The following is an 18,934-nucleotide window of genomic DNA, read 5'->3' as shown; positions in this document are numbered from 1 at the left end:
TTTCTATCTCTATCTCTCTATAATCTTTAATTTATATTTCATTCTCTATCATCTCCCTCTCATCTCTATTTCTCTCTCTCTATTTTTTCTTTCTCTCTTTCTATCTCTATTTCCAACTCTCTCTCATCTCTGCTTCTATCTCTATTTCTATCTCTCTCATCTCTCTCTGATCTGTATTTCTATCTCTCTTTCTATATCTCATCTCTATCTCTCTCTATCTATCTCTCTATTTCTATATCTCTATCATCTCTCTTTCTATCTCTCTATTTCTATCTCTCTATCATCTCTCTCATCTCTTTTTCTATCTCTTTCTATCTCTCTATTTCTATCTCTCTTTCTGTCTCTCTTTCTATTTCTTTATTTCTATCTCTCTTTCTATATCGCTATTTTTATCTCTCTCATCTCTCTCTCATCTCTCTTTCTATCTATATCATCTCTCTCTAATCTCTTTTTCTATCTCTCTATCTATTTCTATCTCTCTTTCTATCTATCTCTATCATCTCTCTCTAATCTCTCTTTCTATCTCTCTATTTCTTTATTTCTATCTCTCTTTCTATCTCTCTCTTTCTGTCTATCATCTCTATTTCCATCTCTTTCTGTATCTCTCTCTGTCGACTCTCTTTCATCTCTTTCTATCTCTCTATCTCCTCTATCTCTCTTTCTCCTCTCATCTCTATTTCTATCTCTTTCTAATATCTCTCATCTCTCTTTCTATCTCTATTTCTATCTCTCTTTCTGTCTCTCTCTTTCTATCTCCCTCTTTCCATCTATCTATTTCTATCTCTCTTTCTATCTCTCTATTTCTATCTCTCCATCATCTCTCTCTCATCTCTATTTCCATCTCTTTCTGTATCTCTATCTGTCAGCTCTCTTTCATCTCTTTCTATCTCTCTTTCTCCTCTCTCTCATCTCTGTTTCTATCTATCATCTCTCTCTCATCTTTATTTCTATCTCTCTATTTCTATCTCTCTTTCTATCTCTCTATTTCCAGCTCTCTGTCATCTCTCTCCTCTTTCTATCTCTCTTTCTTTCTCTCTCTTTCTTTCTCTCTCTTTCTATCTCTCTCATCTCTCTCTCATCTCTCTTTCTATCTATTTCTCTCTCTATCTCTCTATTTCTATCTCTCTATCATCTCTTTCTTTCTCTCTCTTTCTATCTCTGTCATCTCTGTCATCTCTCTTTCTATCTCTCTATTTCTCTCTCTATCTCTCTATTTCTATCTCTCTATCATCTCTCTCCTCTTTCTATCTCTCTTTCTTTCTCTCTCTTTCTATCTCTCTCATCTCTCTCTCATCTCTGTTTCTATCTTTCTTTCTATCTCTCTATTTCTATCTCTATTTCTATCTCTCTTTCTGTCTCTCTCTTTATTGCAACCTAGAGCAGGAAAGTGGACCCTAAGACAACAATCCACCACACTTGACTTCAGGAAAAAAAACAATCCTTTTTATTGATGAAAGATGAGTACAAAAATAGAGGAAAAATGCAAGGTAAAAAGCTACAGTAAAAATCAGCAACAAGAAATGTCCATGAACAAGATCAAAAACCCACAGTAACACTGCTAAATCCTGGAACCTGTTAGCAATCCACTAATCATACTTGAAGCACTAGAAAAACTCCTTGAAACAAAGCCACTGGAAGCTGGAGAACTGCAAGAGTCTGCACATGAATCTGAAACGATGCCTGGACTAAATGGCATCCAGGCCAAGCATTTTTAAAGCATAGAAATCTATTTCGTGACATGCCTGAAGGCCGTGTTTGCATTTCTCTTAATCTAGCTGACCTCCGTAAACTCTGTGTTTCGCCTCTGCTTTGCCAAATCTGCCCCCGTCTATCCTTGTTAGAGGGACCAGGTGTCAGATTATCTGGAGAGCTAAAAGAGAGTGAAAGTTCAACGCTTGGCTCTGAATCATTCTCATGGGAATTTGGACTTTCACTTTCCGAAGCAGCAGGATTTTCACTACACAAACCGTCATCTTCTACATTGACCTCAGAATCATTGACATCTTCATAGACATCAGGAAATAAAATCAGAGAGTCAGGTACAGGTTCACACACAGGCTGAACCCCAACACTCTTTCTATTTCTTTATTTCTATCTTTCTATATCTCTATTTCTATCTCTCTCTCATCTCTCTCTCATCTCTATTTCCATCTCTTTCTGTATCTCTCTCTGTCAACTCTCTTTCATCTCTTTCTATCTCTCCGTCTCCTCTCTCTCATTTCTATTGCTACCTCTCTCTCTCTAATATCTCTCATCTCTATTTATATCTCTATCTCTCTATCATCTCTCGCATCTCTATTTCTAATTCTATTTCTCTCTCATTCATCTCTCTCCCCCACCCACCCCCATCTCTATTTCTATTCCTATCTCTCTCTCAGCCAATGATGTTTGCCCAGTCCTGCCCTGGGATGCGGTGTTTCTCAAGGGCAATGCCCTCCCCTTTGGTGGGAACTTGCTCTTCCAGCCGGAGGGCTCCTTGGAGGGTTGGCTTTGCCCTTGGGGCTCTTTTGGGGAAGGTGTTTGGATGGCATCATCCCGCAAGGCCTCCGTCTTCCTTAGTCATCTCTACGGAAAACGAGAAAAACCGGAACCTCTGCTGAGTGGCCAGGATGGGGATTTTTTTTGGGGGGGGGGAGCCCCACAGGCTTGGTTTGGCAAGCAGGAGCAAAGCCAGTTGGGAGGAACATTGGCAACACCTTCCCAATGCAGAATTAATGCACTTTGACACTGAATGCAATTAAATCCTGGGAGTTGTAGCTTTGCAAGGCCTCTGCAAATAAGATTCCAGCTCCCAGGATTGCATTTCACAAAAAAGTGGGATCAAACGACATTCAGTGTACAGTGTAGACAAGGTGAAGCAGAATGGGATGTTCCAGTAAAAGTGTAATTGTGATGACCTATCTCTGTTGCAATGCAAATTACAATTGGGACAAGAGGCATTAGCTTTGCAAAAGACCTGCTGGGTTATGTGTGGAAATTTAGATCCAGAATACTTGTAGGTGAACTATAAATCCCAGTAACTACAACTCCCAAATGTCAAGGTCTATTTCCTCCAAACTCTGCCAGTGTTCACATTTGGGCATATTGAATATTTGTGCCAAGTGTGGTCCAGATCCATCATTGTTTGAGTCTACAATGCTCTCTGGATGTAGGTGAACTACAATTCCAAAACTCAAGGTCAGTGCTCACCAAACCCAGTATTTTCTGTTGGTCATGGGAGTTCTGTGTGCCAAGTTTGGTTCAGTTCAATCGTTGGTGGAGTTCTGAATGCTCTTTGATAGTAGGTGAACTATAAATCCCAGCAACTACAACTCTCAAATGCCAAGATCTATTTCCCACAAACTCTATCTGTGTTCACATTTGGGCATATTGAGTATTTGTGCCAAATTTGGTCCTGATCCATCATTGTTTGAGTTCACAGATGTAGGTGAACTATAACTCCCAAACTCAAGATCAATACCCGCCAAACCCTGCTAGTGTTTTCTGTTGGTCATGGGAGTCCTACAATGAAAGAGCATTCTGAACCCCACCAATGATAGAATTGGCCCAAATTTCCCACACAGAACCCCTATGACCAACAGAAAATACTGGAAGTGTTTGATGGGCATTGACTTTGAGTTTGGAAGTTGTAGTTCGCCTATATCCAGAGAGTATTGTGGACTCAAACAATGATGGATCTGGCACAAACCCGGCACAAATACTCAATATACCCAAATGTGAACATGGGTGGAGTTTGGGGAAAGTAGACCTTGACATTTGGGAGTTGTAGTTGCTGGTATTTATAGTTCACCTACAATCAAAGTGCATTCTAAACTCCACCAGTGATGGAATTGAACCAAATTTGGCACACAAAACTCCCATGACCAACAGAAAATACTGGAAGTGTTTGGTGGGCATTGACCTTGAGTTTGGGAGTTGTAGTTCACCTACATCCAGAGAGCATTGTGGACTCAAACAATGATGGATCTGTACCAAACTTGGCACAAATATTCCATATGCCCAAATATGAACACGGATGGAGTTTGAGGGGAATAGACCTTGACACTTAGGAGTTGTAGTTACTGGGATTTATAGTTCACCTACAATCAAAGAGCATTCCGAACCCCACCAACGATAGAACTGGGCCAAACTTCCCACACAGAACTCCCATGACTAACAGAAAATACTGGAAGGGTTTGGTGGGCATTGACCTTGAGTTTGGGAGTTGTAGTTCACCTACATCCAGAGAGCACTGTAGACTCAAACAATGATATATCTGGACCAAATTTATTAGTATTTGATACACAACAAGATTGGTACACAGCAAACAAGACGTGGATCCCACGTCGGACACTTCCCAAGTGTCTAGGGCTGTGTGATGTATGGGTGAATAATGTGTGCAGATCCCAGTCGAGTGGCCTTTTGCAGCTGACAGGTGGTAATTTTGTCAGTGCTGATTGTTTTTAAGTGCAGGCCAAGGTCTTGAGGCACTGCACCCAGTGTGCCGATTACCACTGGGACTCCCTTGACTGATGAGGACCTTGATGATGATGATGATGATGATGATGATGATATTATTATTTATAGTCCTCTTTTTCTCTCCACAAAGGAGACTCAAAACAACTCTCAGAATCCACCAAATGCACACCCAACAACTTCCTTTACCATATTGACATTGAGCTATTTCTCTGCAAAACACTTTCCCTGCACATTACTCAGTTGCAGCCTAGAAAAGTGATTGGACACATGATATTATCAATGCTGAGAGGTCACACTGGAGTCATTGGGCCTTTTCAAAAACATGTTCTGCAGGGCTTCCTGGGCAGTCGGGTTCCTCCTTGCAGAGCCTATCGAGAGCCCTGGGAACCCGGTTTGTCTTTCGGCCGCTTCCTTTTCTTTGCAGGCCCTTCTTGGCTGTTTGTTGTTGCCGTGAGCAAAGATCAGCAGACAAGACGCTGCCACAAATGCCACCAAACCGAACCCGCCTCTAGAAATACCCTGACTGAAGTTTTAATGCTATATGCTATATTTTCCATGCAAATGCTGCTAAGGCTGGGTTGTTGCGCATTTTCCGGGTTGCCTGGCCATGTTCCAGAAGCATTCTCTCCTGACGTTTCACCCACATCTATGGCAGGCATCCTCAGAGGTTGTGAGGTCTGTTGGAAACTAGGAAAATTGTGTGTGTGTGTGTGTGTGTGTGTATACACACACACACACACACACATATATATCTGTGGAATGATGTCCAGGGTGGGAGATAGAACTCTTGTCTGTTGCTGGCAAGTGTGAATGCTGCCATTGGCCACCTTGGGTAGCATTTAAAGTCCTTGCAGCTTCAGGAAGCAGCCAGGCTTCGAAGCTGCAAGGCCATAAATGCTAATATAATATATATCCATTGAATGATGTCCAGTTTTTGGAAATCCTAGTCTTAACCAGATCTGATCCTTGGAGGGGCCTAAGTTGGTAGATAGATAGATCGATCGATCGATCGATAGATAGATAGATAGATAGATAGAGGTGCCAAACTGCATTAATTCTGCAGTGTAGATGCAGCCTTTTGTCAACAACGTTCGGCCCCATGGTACCAACACAATTCCTTCATTGCAACATGTATTTTCAGAAAGAGAAAGAGATGCTAGCCATCCCCTGCCACGTGTTGCTATGGCTCAGTCTGTCTATATGTTTTGTGTGTGTGTATATATGTATTTGTGTATATGTGTATATATGTGTGTTTGCATAAATAGATAGATAGATAGATAGATAGATATATGTGTGCATGTGTGTATATATTTGTGCATCTCTGTTTATATGTGTATATGTATACTGTGTATATGTGTGCACTTGTGTATATATGTATGTGTACATGTGTATATGTATGCGTATATTTGTGTGTAATTATTTATTTATATTTATTTGCTTTATTTCTATACCGCATTTTTCAGCCCTTAACAGGCGACTCAATGCGGTTTAATTCTGTATATGTGTGTGTCTGTATGTATGTATGTATGTGTGCATGTGTATATGAGTGTGTATATATATGTATATATAGTTTATTTTGGGGGGTTTTAAGTCCATTCTGCTGGGGTTTTTGTGTGTTTCAGGGATGATTGTCACTCATTGGCCTGATAGGTGCATTGTGTCCAAATTTGGTGTCAATTCGTCCAGTGGTTTTTGAGTTATGTTAGTCCCACAAACGAACATTACCTTTTTATTTATATAGATATTTTACATCCGTGTAAATATGCACAACCACGTAGCAAAGAAATCAAAGGCATATCGAGTCCCTTTTGAGCTGCCCAATGCAATTAGTTCCAAGGCAATTATTGTGTATCTCCCCATGTCCTGATCAGCTATATCCCATTGAGACAACTGTCTATCATTCTTGTTGATCGTTTCCTAGGAAAGTCTCCATAGGATGAAAGAAAAGAAAAAACCAAGAGGATGATGATGGCAGGTTATTTACATTTTATTACAAACTTTTAACAAAGATACTGAAAGTTCTGTCCAAAAATACAGCATCTATATATAGGAAAACACATATTGCTGAGTGTACGGAATTGGCACTTTGGTGATGTGTTGGCGCTGTTTCTTATCAAGAGAAGCACCGGCTGGTTTGAAAGTGCTGAAGGGACTTAAGAAGGTCGGGAAGAGCAGCAAAACATTGCAATTCTGGCATTTTTGAAGCACAGCCACTCAGTAGATCAGGCCTGGGCAAACTTGGGCCTTCCCTCCGGGTGTTTTGGACTTCAACTTCCACAATTCCTAGCAGCTTTGGGCTCTTTTCTTTTCATCCTCAGCCGCTTAAGGAGGAAGGAAAAAGAGAAGCGAGGCAGGGAGGTAGAGAAGGATGGAAGGAAGGAAGGGTGAAAGGAAATGGAGGGAGGGAGGAAAGAGAGAAGGAAGGAAAGACAAAAGGAAAGGAAGGAAAGGAAAGAAGGAAGGATGAAGGAGAAAGAGAGAGAGGGAAAGAGGGAGGAAAGAGGGAAGGAAGGACGAAAGGGTGGAAGGGAAGGAAGGAGGGAGTGAAGGAAAGAGAGAAGGAAGGAAGGAAAAGATGGAAGAAAGGAAGAGAGTGGAGGGAGAGAACACAAAAGGGAGGGAAGGAAGGAGAAAGAGAGAGAGAGGGAAGGAGGGAGGAAAGAGGGAAGGAAGGAAAGGAAGAAAAGAAGGAGAAAAAGAGAGAGGGAAGGAGGGAGGAAAGTGGGAGGGAAGGCCGAAAGGGTGGAAGGGAAGGAAGGAAGGAAAGAGAGAAGGAAGGAAGGAAGAGTGTGGAGGGAGAGAAGACAAAAGGGAGGGAAGGAAGGAGAAAGAGAGAGAGGAAAGGAGGAAGGAAAGACGGAAGGAAGGAAAGGCAAAAGGGAAGGAAGGAAAGGAGAAAGGAAGGAGAAAGAGAACGGGGAGAAGGAGGGAGGAAAGTGGGAAGGAAGGACAAAAGAATGGAAGGGACAGAAGGAAAAAGAGGAGGAAGGAAGGAAGAGAGTGGAGGGGGAGAAGACAAAAGGGAAGGAAGGAAGGAGAAAGAGAGAGAGGGAAGGAGGGAGGAAAGAGGGAAGAAAGGAAAGGAAGAAAGGAAGGGGAAAGAGAGAGGGAAGGAGGGAAGAAAGTGGGAAGGAAGGATGAAAGAGTGGAAGGGAAGGAAGGAGAGAGGGAAGGAAGGAAAGAGAGAAGGAGGGAAGGGAAAGATGGAAGGAAGAGAGTGGAGGGAGAGAAGACAAAGGGGAGGGAAGGAAAGAAAGAGAGAGAGAGAAGGAAGGAAGGATGAAAGCGTGGAAGTGAAAGGAGGGAGAGAGGGAGGGAAGGAAGGAAGCAAAGAAGGAAAGAAGGGATGGTGAGAGAGAGGAGGGCCTGAGAAAGGAGCCCCAGGGACCGCATCCAGCCCCCAGGCCTGGATTTGCCCATACCTGGTCTATAAAGTGGCAATCCTAGACAAAATACAGGTCTCTCCATCAGTTTGAAAAGGCAAAATAGTGTCAAGAAGCCTGTTTTGTTTTTCTTTTAAACTATTGCACCCTCTAGGTGTGCCTGGTATTTATTTTAAGTATCTTAATTGCTGTGTTTTGAACTTTCCAGGAGAGATAATTCACATTTTATTAACAGTCAATCTGGGGAGAGAATGGAACCGAGGGCTACAGTATTGCTTACCCAATGACGCAGTAAGGCTTTTGGACAAGAAAAAACAGCAGTAGTAGATATATATATATAAATGTATTTATTTTTCAAAGCAAGGGGTCCTGAGAACATCCAAAATTTGGGGAGAGGAGTTTGGCAAGGTTGTGAGCGACACAATAGAATAATAATAACAATAACAAAATTGAAAAACAGTTCTGTTCCTGGTTTGAAAATGTTATTTCCTGTTTAATTGTAAGATTCTTACTTTGAAAATTAGTTTTTCAACTCCAAAAACTTCATTTTTTTGTGCAAGAATTGGTAGAGAAACTTAGTTTTTCAACTCCAAAAACTTCATTTTTTGTGACAAGACTTGATGATGAGAGAGATACTCATTGGAAAACTATTGCAAAATGGTTTGCTGTGCCTTTTTCTGGTTGCCTGGCCATGTTCCAGACCAGAAGCATTTTCTCCTGACGTTTCGCCTCCATCTATGGCAGGCACCCTTTGAGGCTCAGGCCCCTTCCTTTTCCCCCTCAGCCACTTAAGCGGCTGAGGGGGAAAAGGAAGGGGCATGAGCCTCTGAGGATGCCTGCCATAGATGGAGGCGAAATGTCAGGAGAGAATGCTTCTGGTCTGGAACATGGCCAGACCATCCAAAACATGCACAGCAACCCAGTGATTCCAGCCATGAAAGCCTTCAACAACATATTGCAAAGTTTGGGCAGTTTAATCAACTTTCCCCATGTTTTCTTTTAATTATCATAGGACCAATTAGGAAAACAACATTGATAACCCAGGAACAAAAAGGGTGTTACATAGCGGAATAATTATGACGACAACAACAACAAAGGAGTAAACAGAGTCTGAAGTGTAGCTTTCACAGTACGGAGGGCACAAACCAGGCAGGAAGGCACGTTATGTGACCAAGAAAGAGTAGGTAGGCTGTACCTGCATCCCCAAATCACTTGGTCCTTGGCTACTGAAGCCCATGTTGTGGTTGCCGACTGGAGCTTTGAGTCGGAAGGAGAGATCGCAAGCCGTCCCCGGGTTACAAACTTCCAACTTACAAATTGGGCTGAGACAATCAATTGCTGGAGGAGTTATAATCAGGGGAGAAAGGGGTCTCCACTGAAGTTTCCCCTACAAATATTTGTTTCCACGTCCTATTCCCAACAGGGACACAGACAGCAAAGGAAATGCCACCGGGAGTTGGCCCTTCCCTATACTATCCAAAGCTTATCTATCTATCTATCTATCTATCTATCTATCTGAGCAGGCATGGGCCAACTTGGGCCTTCCAGATGTTTTGGACTTCCACAATTCCTAACAGCCTCAGCCCCCTTCTGTTTCCCTCTCAATCGCTTAAGCTGAGTCCTGGGCCCATAACCAATGTTAGGTGCTGTTTCCTGTGTGGAGTGCAAGGAAACTTCCTGTTGTTGCACTCCAGAACAGGAATAACCCTCTGACTTTAAACACCACACGTTGAATAAGAAAACAACAGTCTTTTTACTGAAGATAAGTAAAAAGCAGCAAAGTAAAAAAGCACTTAAAAGGTATAGGTAAATCCAATTAGGTAAGAAGATAAGCAGGAACAAATTAGTCCAAGGTAGAGTTGAGCAACGTCCATAAAAGCAAAATCCACACATCTCCAATACACAGCAAATTAAAAGCACTTAAAAGGTATAGGTAAATCCAATTAAGTAAGAAGATAAGCAGGAAAAAATTAGTCCAAGGTAGAGTTGAGCAACGTCCATAAAAGCAAAATCCACACATCTCCAATACACAGCAAATTAAAAGCACTTAAAAGGTATAGGTAAATCCAATTAAGTAAGAAGATAAGCAGGAAAAAATTAGTCCAAGGTAGAGTTGAGCAACGTCCATAAAAGCAAAATCCACACATCTCCAATACACAGCAAATTAAAAGCACTTAAAAGGTATAGGTAAATCCAATTAAGTAAGAAGATAAGCAGGAAAAAATTAGTCCAAGGTAGAGTTGAGCAACGTCCATAAAAGCAAAATCCACACATCTCCAATACACAGCAAATTAAAAGCACTTAAAAGGTATAGGTAAATCCAATTAAGTAAGAAGATAAGCAGGAAAAAATTAGTCCAAGGTAGAGTTGAGCAACGTCCATAAAAGCAAAATCCACACCTCCCCAATACACAGCAAAGTAAAAAAGCACTTAAAAGGAATAGGTAAATCCAATTAGGTAAGAAGATAAGCAGGAGCAAATTAGTCTAAGGTAGAGTTGAGCAACGTCCATAAAAGCAAAATCCACACATCTCCAATACACAGCAAAGTAAAAGCACTTAAAAGGTATAGGTAAATCCAATTAAGTAAGAAGATATGCAGGAAAAAATTAGTCCAAGGTAGAGTTCAGCAACGTCCATAAAAGCAAAATCCACACCTCTCCAATACACAGCAAAGTAAAAAGCACTTAAAAGGAATAGGTTAATCCAATTAGGTAAGAAGATAAGCAGAAGCAAATTAGTCCAAGGTAGAGTTCAGCAACGTCCATAAAAGCAAAATCCACACATCGCCAATACAATCCAAAAATCAGGAATACATTGATCCAAGGCTTGGGGAAACAATCATGAAATCCAGGAATCCAAAACCATGAACAAGAAATATCTTAGCATGAAACTTCAAAGCAAGGTTTCCATAAAAACAAGGATGAGAACTTGGCGTGATTCTAAACAATGCTTCATCTGACTACACATCCCAAACTTGAGACTTTTATCCCCTTGTTAGCTAGGTCACTAGCGGTCAGAAACTGGTTTCTCTTTAGTTGAGGCTTTGTTATTGTTTTTATCGAAGCCGGGCAGATCGGCAAAGCCACTTTTCAGCCCTCCTGTTTTGACTAATCTCTTATCACCTATCTCTTGGCTCGTTATCTACCTGCTCATTAATTTCTGCAGGTGCTGAGCTAACTTTCTGTTCTCTCTCATGGGAAACCTCTGGGAACAATTCAAGCACACTATCATCCCCACACCCCTTAGGGCAGTGGTTCTCAACCTTCCTAATGCCGTGACCCCTTAATACAGTTCCTTATGTTGTGGTGACCCCCAATCATAACCCTAACATTATGAATCACCATGTAAATAACGATCTGCAGGATGTATTTTCATTCACTGGAGCAAATTTGGCACAAATTTGGATTGATTTTGTCATTTGGGAGTTGTAGTTGCTGGGATTTACAGTTTACCCGCAAACAAAGAGCATTCTGAACTCCACCAACAATGGAATTGAACCAAAGTTGGCACACAGAACTCCCATGACCTACAGAAAATACTGGGTTTGATGGGCATTGACCTTGAGTATGGGAGTTGTAGTTCACCTATGTCCAGAGAGCACTGTGGGCTCAAACAATGATGGATCTGGACCAAACTTGGCACGGATACTCAATATGCCCAAATGTGGACACTGATGGGGTTTGGGGAAATAGACTTTGACATGCTGGGATTTATAGTTCACCTACAATCAAGGAGGGTTCTGAACCCCAACAATGATAGAATTGGGCCAAACTTCCCACACAGAACTTTCATGACCAACATAAAATACTGTGTTTTCTGATGGTCTTTGGCAACCCCTCTCGACACCCCTTTGTGACCCCCCCCCCCAGGGGTCCCGACCCCCAGGTTGAGAAACACTGCCTTAGGGACATTCACCTGGGAAACTACAGGGATCTCCTGATCATTTTATGCATCAATATCACTGACCAAACCATTGCCATTTTGAAACTCATCTCAAACCTCATTGACACCCCGATCCTGAAACACAGTCACAAGCTGAGCTCCAACAGCTGTTAGGAATGATGGGAGTTGAAGTCCAAAATACCTGGAAGGAGGTCCCAAGTTTGCCTATGCCAACTGTAGAGGAAGCTTCCTTGCATTCTGCATAAGCAACAGCACCTAACATTGGTTATGGGCCCAGCACTCACCTTAAGCGGCAGAGGGGGGAAAGGAAAGGGCCTGAGGCTGTTGGGAATTGTGGGAGTTGAAGTTCAAAATACCTGGAAGGAGTGCCCAAGTTTGCCTATGCTTCATCTAGAGTTTCAGCCAAAGATTGTGGGTGCACGTTCAATGTAGAGCGAATGCAGTTTGCAATGCGATGCAATCCTGGGAGTTGCACTTTCTGGAGGCTCTTTGGCAGGCAAGATTTTGCAAAACGACAGCTCCCAGGATCCCGTAGCAACAAGCCATGAAAGTTGGTCAAAGTGCATTCGTTGGACAATGAAGGGGCCCCTTGGAGAAGTCCACCGAGCCAGGCCTTGCCTCCAGTGAGGCCCCTAAAGGACAACCCGCTCGCCCCACAGACCTGGCTTGGAGGTCCCATCCTCCCCAGTGGAGAGGCCCAGCCCCTGACTTAGAGGTCTCAGTCTGACTGCATGGGAGAGGGGAGAGCCCCAGTCTCCCCCTTGAGAAGCCCCAGACCCTCCACTGTCCAGGTCTCTTGGCTTAGAATTCCCAGTCTCTGCAGCTGACAGTCCCAGTGACTTGGAGGTCCCAGCCTGGGTGTTGGGGGTGGCACTTCCAGTTTAGGAGCCCCAGTCTTCTCACTGGGGAGTCCTGGTTGGCCTGCTTTCAGTTCTCAAGTCTCTGCACTCTGGCCTCCCAGTTTGCCCAGTTAAGAGTCCCAGCCTCCCAGTTAAAAAGTCTTAGACTCCTGCCTGAGAAACCTCAGTCTTTGCAATCCAGTCTTCCCAGTTCAGAAGCCCCAGTCTCTCCACTCCAGTGTCCCAGTGTCCTGTCTGAGCAGCCCTAGTCTCTGCTCTCCAGGCTCCCAGTCCAGCCTGTTGAGAGTCCCAGTCTCCCAGTTCAGAAGTCCCAGTCTCCTGCCCGAGAAGCCCTAGTCCCTGCACTCCAGGCCCCCAGTATGCCCAGTGGAGCACCCCAATCTCCCGATTCAGAAGTCCCAGTCTCCTGCATGAGAAGCCCCAGTCTCTACTCAGGGCTGCCAGTCTGCCCAGTTGAGAAGTCCCATCCTCCTGCCTGAGCAGCCCCAGTCTTTGCATTCCAGGCTCCTAGTTTACCCAGTTCAGAAGCCCCAGTCTCCCCACACTGGAGACCCAGTCTCCTGCCTGAGAAGCCCTAGTCCCTGCACTCCAGGCCCCCAGTTGAGAGTCCTAATCTCCTAATGAGAAGTCCCAGCCTCCTGCTTGGGAAGCCCCAGTCCCTGCACTCTGAGCTCCCAGTGGACCCAGTGGAGAGTCTCAATCTACCAGTTCAGAAGTCCCAGTCTCCTGCCTGAGCAGCCCTAGTCTCTGCACTCCAGGCTCCCAGTCTGCCCAGTGGAGAGTCTCAACCTCCCAGTTCAGAAGTCCCAGTCTCCTGCTGGAGAAGCCCCAGTCTCTGCAATCCAGGCTCCCAGTTTGCCCAGTTCAGAAGCCCCAATCTCTGCATTACGGGTTCCAGTCTGCCTAGTTGAGAGTCTCAGTCTGCCCAGTTGGGAGTCCCAGTCTCCTAGTTCAGAAACCCCAGTCTCCTGTCCAATACGTCCCAGTACCTGCACTCTGGGCCCCCAGTCTGCCCAGTTGAGAGTCCCAGTCTCCCCGTTGAGAAGTCCAAGTCTCTTGCCTGAGAAGCCCCAGTCCCTGCACTCCAGGCTCCCAGTCTGCCCAGTCGAGAGTCTCAATCTCTCAGTTGAGAAGTTCCAGTCTCCTGCTGGAGAAGCCCCAGTCTCTGCAATCCAGGCTCCCAGTCTGCCCAATTCAGAAGCCCCAGTCTCTGCAATGCAGGCTCCAAGTCCAGCCTGTTGAGTCCCAGTCTCCCAGTTCAGAAGTCCCAGTCTCCTGCTGGAGAAGCCCCAGTACCTGCATTCTGAGCTCCCAGTCTGCCCAGTGGAGAGTCTCAACCTTCCAGTCTCCTGCTGGAGAAGCCCTGGTCTCTGCAATCCAGGCTCCCAGTGGGCTGCCAGTCCACCCAGTGAAGAGTCTCAGTTTCTCAGAGCAGTTCAGAAGTCCCAGTCTCCCATCTGAGCAGCCCCAGTCTCTGCACTCCAGGCTCCCAGTCTGCCCAGTTCAGAAGCCCCAGTCTCTGCACTATGGGCTCCAGTCTGCCCAGTTGGGAGTCCCAGTCTCATAGTTCAGAAACCCCAGTCTCCCAGTTCGGAAATCCCAGTCTCCTGTCCAATAAGTCCCAGTCTCTGCACTCTGGGCTCCCAGTGTGCCCAGTTTGGAGTCCCAGTCTCTTGCCTGAGCAGCCCCAGTCCCTGCAGTGCAGTCTCCCAGTCCAGCCGGTGGGGAGTCCCAGTGGAGGAGCCCCCGTGCGTGCCTTGGGGGGGGGGGGGGTCTCATGCGTGTGCGCCCATGGCCTTGAGGAGCTGTCCCTCGGGGAGGTGTCGGAGGAGCCCCCGGAGGGCGTGGAGCTCCCTGCCCAGCTGCTCGACCCTCTTCCGGAGCCTCTCGTTGTCCCCGCTGAGCTCGAGCACCTTCTGCTGGGTCTCGGCGTTGCGCAGCTTGGCTTTGTCGCGGCTCTTCCGCACCGCCACGTTGTTGCGCTCTCGGCGCAGGCGGTACTCGCGGCTCCCCTTGTCCAGCGCCTTCTTGCTCCCGGGCTTCAGAGGGGGAGGGGGCGGCGGGGGAGGCGGAGGAGGGGGCTGGAGCAGCTGCGGATGATGGGCTTGAGAGTGGTGGTGGGGGTGGGGGTGGTGGTGGAGGAGCGGGCTGGGGGCCGGCGTGGGGGGCGGCGTGGGTTGCTGCAAGAGCAGGACGGTGGTCTGGGCGCAGCGGGCGGCTTGCGAGTAGAGAGGGGCCAAGGAGGCCGCTTCCTCCTCTTCTTCCTCTTCTTCTTCCTCTTCCTCGTGGGGTTCTTGCTTGACCCTCACCGCCGGCATGGCGTACCCCGCGTGGAAGCCCCCTTTCTCGGCGTAGAGCCCGCCGTAGGAGGCGTGGGGCCCCGGCATGGGGGTGGGCTGGGTCGCCTGCCCTGCCCTCTGCTGCTGGAAAAGCTCGGCCAGGAACTCGTCGTGGAAGGCGCCCGGGTCCAGGTAGGCGCTCAAGTCGATGGAGGTCTCGTGCTCGCAGATCTCGCCCCCCAGGACAGGCTCCCCCGACAAGCACGAGGAGGAAGAATGGGCGCCACAGGGAGCGGGCAGCGGGTGCAAGAAGGAGGGGGGATGCCCCTGGGGAAGAAGGGAAGGCAGAGGCGCCTCCGCCTCGAAGAAGGGCCCCGGAAGGCGCTCCATGGGGCGCTAAGAGCAGCCACGCATCGCCCTCTCCTCGCCTACTCTTCTTCTGCTCTTCTCCTCCTTCTGCTCAGGCTCTGAAGGAGGAGAGCAAGAGGAGCTTCAGGACTTCTCTCTCCCTCTTCTGAACTGCCTTCTTCCTCCTTTCTTCCTTGCTTTTGAAGGGCAGCAAAGGGAGCTTCAGGACTTGGGTCTCCCTCTTCGCTTCTTCTTCTACTCTTCTCCTCCTTCTGCTCAGGCTTTGAAGGAGGAGAGCGAGGGGAGCTTGAGGACTCCTCTCGCCCTCTTCTGAATGGCCTTCCTCCTCCTTTCTTCCTTGCTTTTGAAGGGCACCAAAGGGAGCTTCAGGACTTGGGTCTCCCTCTTCTCTTCCTTCTCCCCTTCCTTCTTTCCTTCCTCCGAAGCCTTTGAAAAACAGCAAGAGGAGTTTCAGAACTTATATCTCCCTCTTCTGAGCCTCCTTCCTCCTCCTATACTTCTTGCTTTTGAAGGACAGCAAAGGGAGCTTCAGGACTTGGATCTCCCTCTTCTCTTCCTTCTCCTCTTCCTTCCTTCCTTCCTTCCTTCCTTCCTTCCTTCCTTCCTCCGAAGCCTTTAAAGAACAGCGAGGGGAGCTTCAAGACTTATCTCTCCCTCTCCTGAACCGCTTTCCTCTTCCTTTCTTCCTTGCTTTTGAAGGGCAGCAAAGGGAGCTTCAGGGCTTGGGTCTCCCTCTTCTCTTCCTTCTCCTCTTCCTTCCTTCCTTTGAAGAACAGCAAGAGGAGCTTCAGGACTTCCTTCTGCTCAGGCTCTGAAGGAGGAGAGCAAGAGGAGCTTCAGGGCTTCTCTCTCCCTCTTCGTAACCGCCTTCTTCCTCCTTTCTTCCTTGCCTCGAAGCTTTTGAAGGGGAGCAAGGGGACCTTCAGGACGTGGGTCTCCCTCTTCTCTTCCTTCTCCTCTTACTTCCTTCCTTCCTCCCAAGCCTTTGAAGAACAGCAAGAGGAGCTTCAGGACTTCTCTCTCCCTCTTCTGAACCGCCTTCCTCCTCCTTTCTACCTTGCTTTTGAAGGGCAGCAAAGGGAGCTTCAGGACTCGGCTTTCCCTCTTCTCTCCCTTCTCCTCTTCCTTTCTTCCTTCCTTCCGGAGAAGCTTTTGAAGGACAGCAAGGGGACCTTCAGGACTTGGGTCTCCCTCTTCGCTTTCTCTTCTACTCTTCTCGTCCTTCTGCTCAGGCTCGGAAGGAGGAGAGCGAGGGGAGCTTCGGGACTTCTCTCCCCTCTCCTGAACCGCCTTCCTCCTCCTTTCTTCCTTGCCTCGAAGCTTTAGAAGGGCAGCAAAGGGAGCTTCAGGACTTGGGTCTCCCTCTTCTCTTCCTCTTCTATTCTGCTCAGTCTCGGAAAGAGGAGAGCGAGGGGAGCTTCAGGACTTGTGTCTCCCTCTTCTGAATCACCTTCCTCCTCCTTTCTTCCTTGCCTTTAGAAGGGCAGCAAAGGGAGCTTCAGGACTTGGCTCTCCCTCTTCTCTTCTTCTACTCAGGCTCTGAAGGAGGAGAGCGAGGGGAGCTTCAGGGCTTCTCTCTCCCTCTTCGTAACCGCCTTCTTCCTCCTTTCTTCCTTGCCTCGAAGCTTTTGAAGGGGAGCAAGGGGACCTTCAGGACGTGGGTCTCCCTCTTCTCTTCCTTCTCCTCTTACTTCCTTCCTTCCTCCCAAGCCTTTGAAGAACAGCAAGAGGAGCTTCAGGACTTCTCTCTCCCTCTTCTGAACCGCCTTCCTCCTCCTTTCTACCTTGCTTTTGAAGGGCAGCAAAGGGAGCTTCAGGACTCGGCTTTCCCTCTTCTCTTCCTTCCTTCCTTCCTTCCTTCCTTCCTTCCTTCCTTCCGGAGAAGCTTTTGAAGGACAGCAAGGGGAGCTTCAGGACTCGGCTCTCCCTCTTCTATTCCTTCTCTTCTTTCCTTCCTTCCTTCCTTCCTCCGAAGCCTTTGAAGAACAGCAAGAGGAGCTTCAGGACTCGGCTCTCCCTCTTCTGAACAGTCTTCCTCCTCCTTTCTTCCCTACTTCGAAGCTTTTGAAGGGCAGCAAGGGGACCTTCAGGACTTGGGTCTCCCTCTTCGCTTTCTCTTCTACTCTTCTCGTCCTTCTGCTCAGGCTCTGAAGGAGGAGAGTAAGAGGAGCTTCCGGACTTATCTCTCCCTTTCCTGGATCGCCTTCCTCCTTCTCTTCTTTCTTTCTTTCCTTCTGTCGAAGCTTTGGAAGAGAGCAAGGGGAGCTTCAGGACTTGGGTCTCCCCCTTCTCTTCCTTCTCCTCTTACTTTCTTCCTTTCCTTCCTTCCTTTCGCCGAAGCCTTTAAAGAACAGCAAGGGGTGCTTCGGGACTTGTCTCTCCCTCTCCTGAATCGCCTTCCTCCTTCTCTTCTTCCTTTCTTTCCTTCCGTCGAAGCCTTTGAAGGAGAGCAAAGAGAGTTTAAGGGCTTGTCTCCGTCTCCTCTTCCGTCTCCTCCTCCTCTTACTTGCTTTCCTTCCGACGAAGCTTTTGAAGGACAGCAAGGGGAGCTTCAAGACTTGGATCTCCCTCTTCTCTTCCTTCTGCTCCTCTTACTTTCTTCCTTTCCTTCCTTCCTTCCGGCGAAGCTTTTGAAGGAAAGCAACGGGACCTTCGGGAGTTCTCTCTCCCTCCTTCTCTTCTTTTTTTCCCTTCTTTCCGTCGAAGCTTTGGAGAAGAGCAAGGGAAGCTTCAGGACTTGGGTCTGCCTCTCCTGGATAGACCTCTTCCTTCTCTCTCTTTCTTTCTTTCCTGGAAGCTTTGAAGGAGAGCAAGGAGAGTTTCAGGACTTGGGTCTCCGTCCTCTTCTCCTTTTCCTCCTTCCTTCCTTCCTTCCTTCCTTCCTTCCTTCCTTCCTTCCTTCCTTCCGCCGAAGCTTTTGGAGGAGAGCAAGGAGAGCTTAGAAGGAGAGCAAGAGGTGCTTGGGTCTCCCTCTCCTCCTTCTTTCTTCCTTTCTTCTCTCCCTTCCTTTCCTCCGCCGGGAGAGCAGAGGAGAACTCTTTCCTTCTCGCTCTCCTTCTCCACACTTCCTTCCTTCTTTCTTTCCTTCCTTTTATCCAAAGGGGCCGGCCTCGCCCCCGACGCCGCCCCCGCCGGGGACAGACCTTGGGCCGCCCTCCTCCCCTCCCTCTTCCCTCCCTCTTTCTCTCTCACTCTTTCTTTCTCCGGCCCCTTCTACACAGCTGTATAAAATCCCACATTATCTGACTTGAACTGGGTTATATGGCAGTGTGGACTCAGATAATCCAGTTCAAAGCAGATATTGTGGATTATGTGCCTTGATATTCTGGGTCATATGGATGTGTGGGAGAGCTCTCTTTCTTTCCCCCTCTCTCCCTTTCTTTCCCTCTTTCTCTCTATTCTTTCTTTCTTTCCTTCTCCCCCTCTCTTTCTTTCCCCCCACTGTCTTTCTTTCTTTCTTTCTTTCTTTCTTTCTTTCTTTCTTTCTTTCTTTCCCTTCCTCCCCTCTCTCTCTTTCTTTCTCTCTTTCTTTCCCTCTCTCTCCCTCTTTCTTTCTTTCCCTCTTTCTCTCTCCCTCTCTTTCTTTCCCTCTTTCTTTCTCTTTCTTTCCCTCTTCCTTTCTCTCTTTCTTTCCCTCTATCTTTCTCTTTCTTTCCCTCTTTCTTTCTTTCTTTCTTTCTT

General features: G+C 46.9%; 2 protein-coding genes across 5 annotated transcripts; both read right to left on the bottom strand.

Annotated features, from left to right (window-relative positions):
• Positions 1–6,421: 6,421 nt before the first annotated feature.
• Positions 6,422–8,081, bottom strand: LOC137097560 (uncharacterized). Its single transcript, XM_067470962.1, has 2 exons — positions 7,032–8,081; positions 6,422–6,990 (listed from the first exon to the last, which is right to left on the bottom strand). The coding sequence occupies exons 1-2, from the start codon at positions 7,924–7,926 to the stop codon at positions 6,773–6,775; spliced, it is 1,113 nt and encodes a 370-aa protein (XP_067327063.1). The 5' UTR covers positions 7,927–8,081; the 3' UTR covers positions 6,422–6,772.
• Positions 8,082–8,173: 92 nt separating this feature from the next.
• On the bottom strand, positions 8,174–18,326 carry CEBPA (CCAAT enhancer binding protein alpha). Of its 4 annotated transcripts, none has more exons than XM_067470965.1 (2): positions 16,237–18,326; positions 8,174–15,837 (listed from the first exon to the last, which is right to left on the bottom strand). In XM_067470965.1, exon 2 carries the CDS (start codon positions 15,272–15,274, stop codon positions 14,381–14,383), a length of 894 nt encoding a protein of 297 aa, XP_067327066.1. In that variant the 5' UTR covers positions 15,275–15,837; positions 16,237–18,326; the 3' UTR covers positions 8,174–14,380. The 4 variants fall into 4 exon arrangements, with proteins under 4 accessions (XP_067327066.1, XP_067327067.1, XP_067327068.1 ...); XM_067470966.1 differs by having other exon boundaries at positions 8,174–16,336; positions 16,426–18,326; XM_067470967.1 differs by having other exon boundaries at positions 8,174–15,966; positions 16,426–18,326.
• Between the last annotated feature and the right edge of the window lie 608 nt (positions 18,327–18,934).

Source organism: Anolis sagrei, chromosome 8, assembly GCF_037176765.1.
Source record: "Anolis sagrei isolate rAnoSag1 chromosome 8, rAnoSag1.mat, whole genome shotgun sequence".
In the NCBI taxonomy this organism is placed as follows: Eukaryota; Metazoa; Chordata; class Lepidosauria; order Squamata; family Dactyloidae; genus Anolis; species Anolis sagrei.
This window is presented reverse-complemented; position numbering and strand designations above follow the sequence as displayed.

What these genes read in the sequence shown, in the direction of transcription:
- LOC137097560 (XM_067470962.1), bottom strand. Translation starts at nt 7,926, where the DNA reads ATGGAGAGACCTGTATTTTGTCTAGGATTGCCACTTTATAGACCAGGT. An exon ending in TCTCTTCCTTTCTTCCATCT is followed by an intron (nt 6,991 to 7,031) that starts TTTCCTTCCTTC and finishes CTCCCTCCTTCC; the next exon opens with TTCCCTTCCACCCTTTCGTC.
- CEBPA (XM_067470965.1), bottom strand. Translation starts at nt 15,274, where the DNA reads ATGGAGCGCCTTCCGGGGCCCTTCTTCGAGGCGGAGGCGCCTCTGCCT.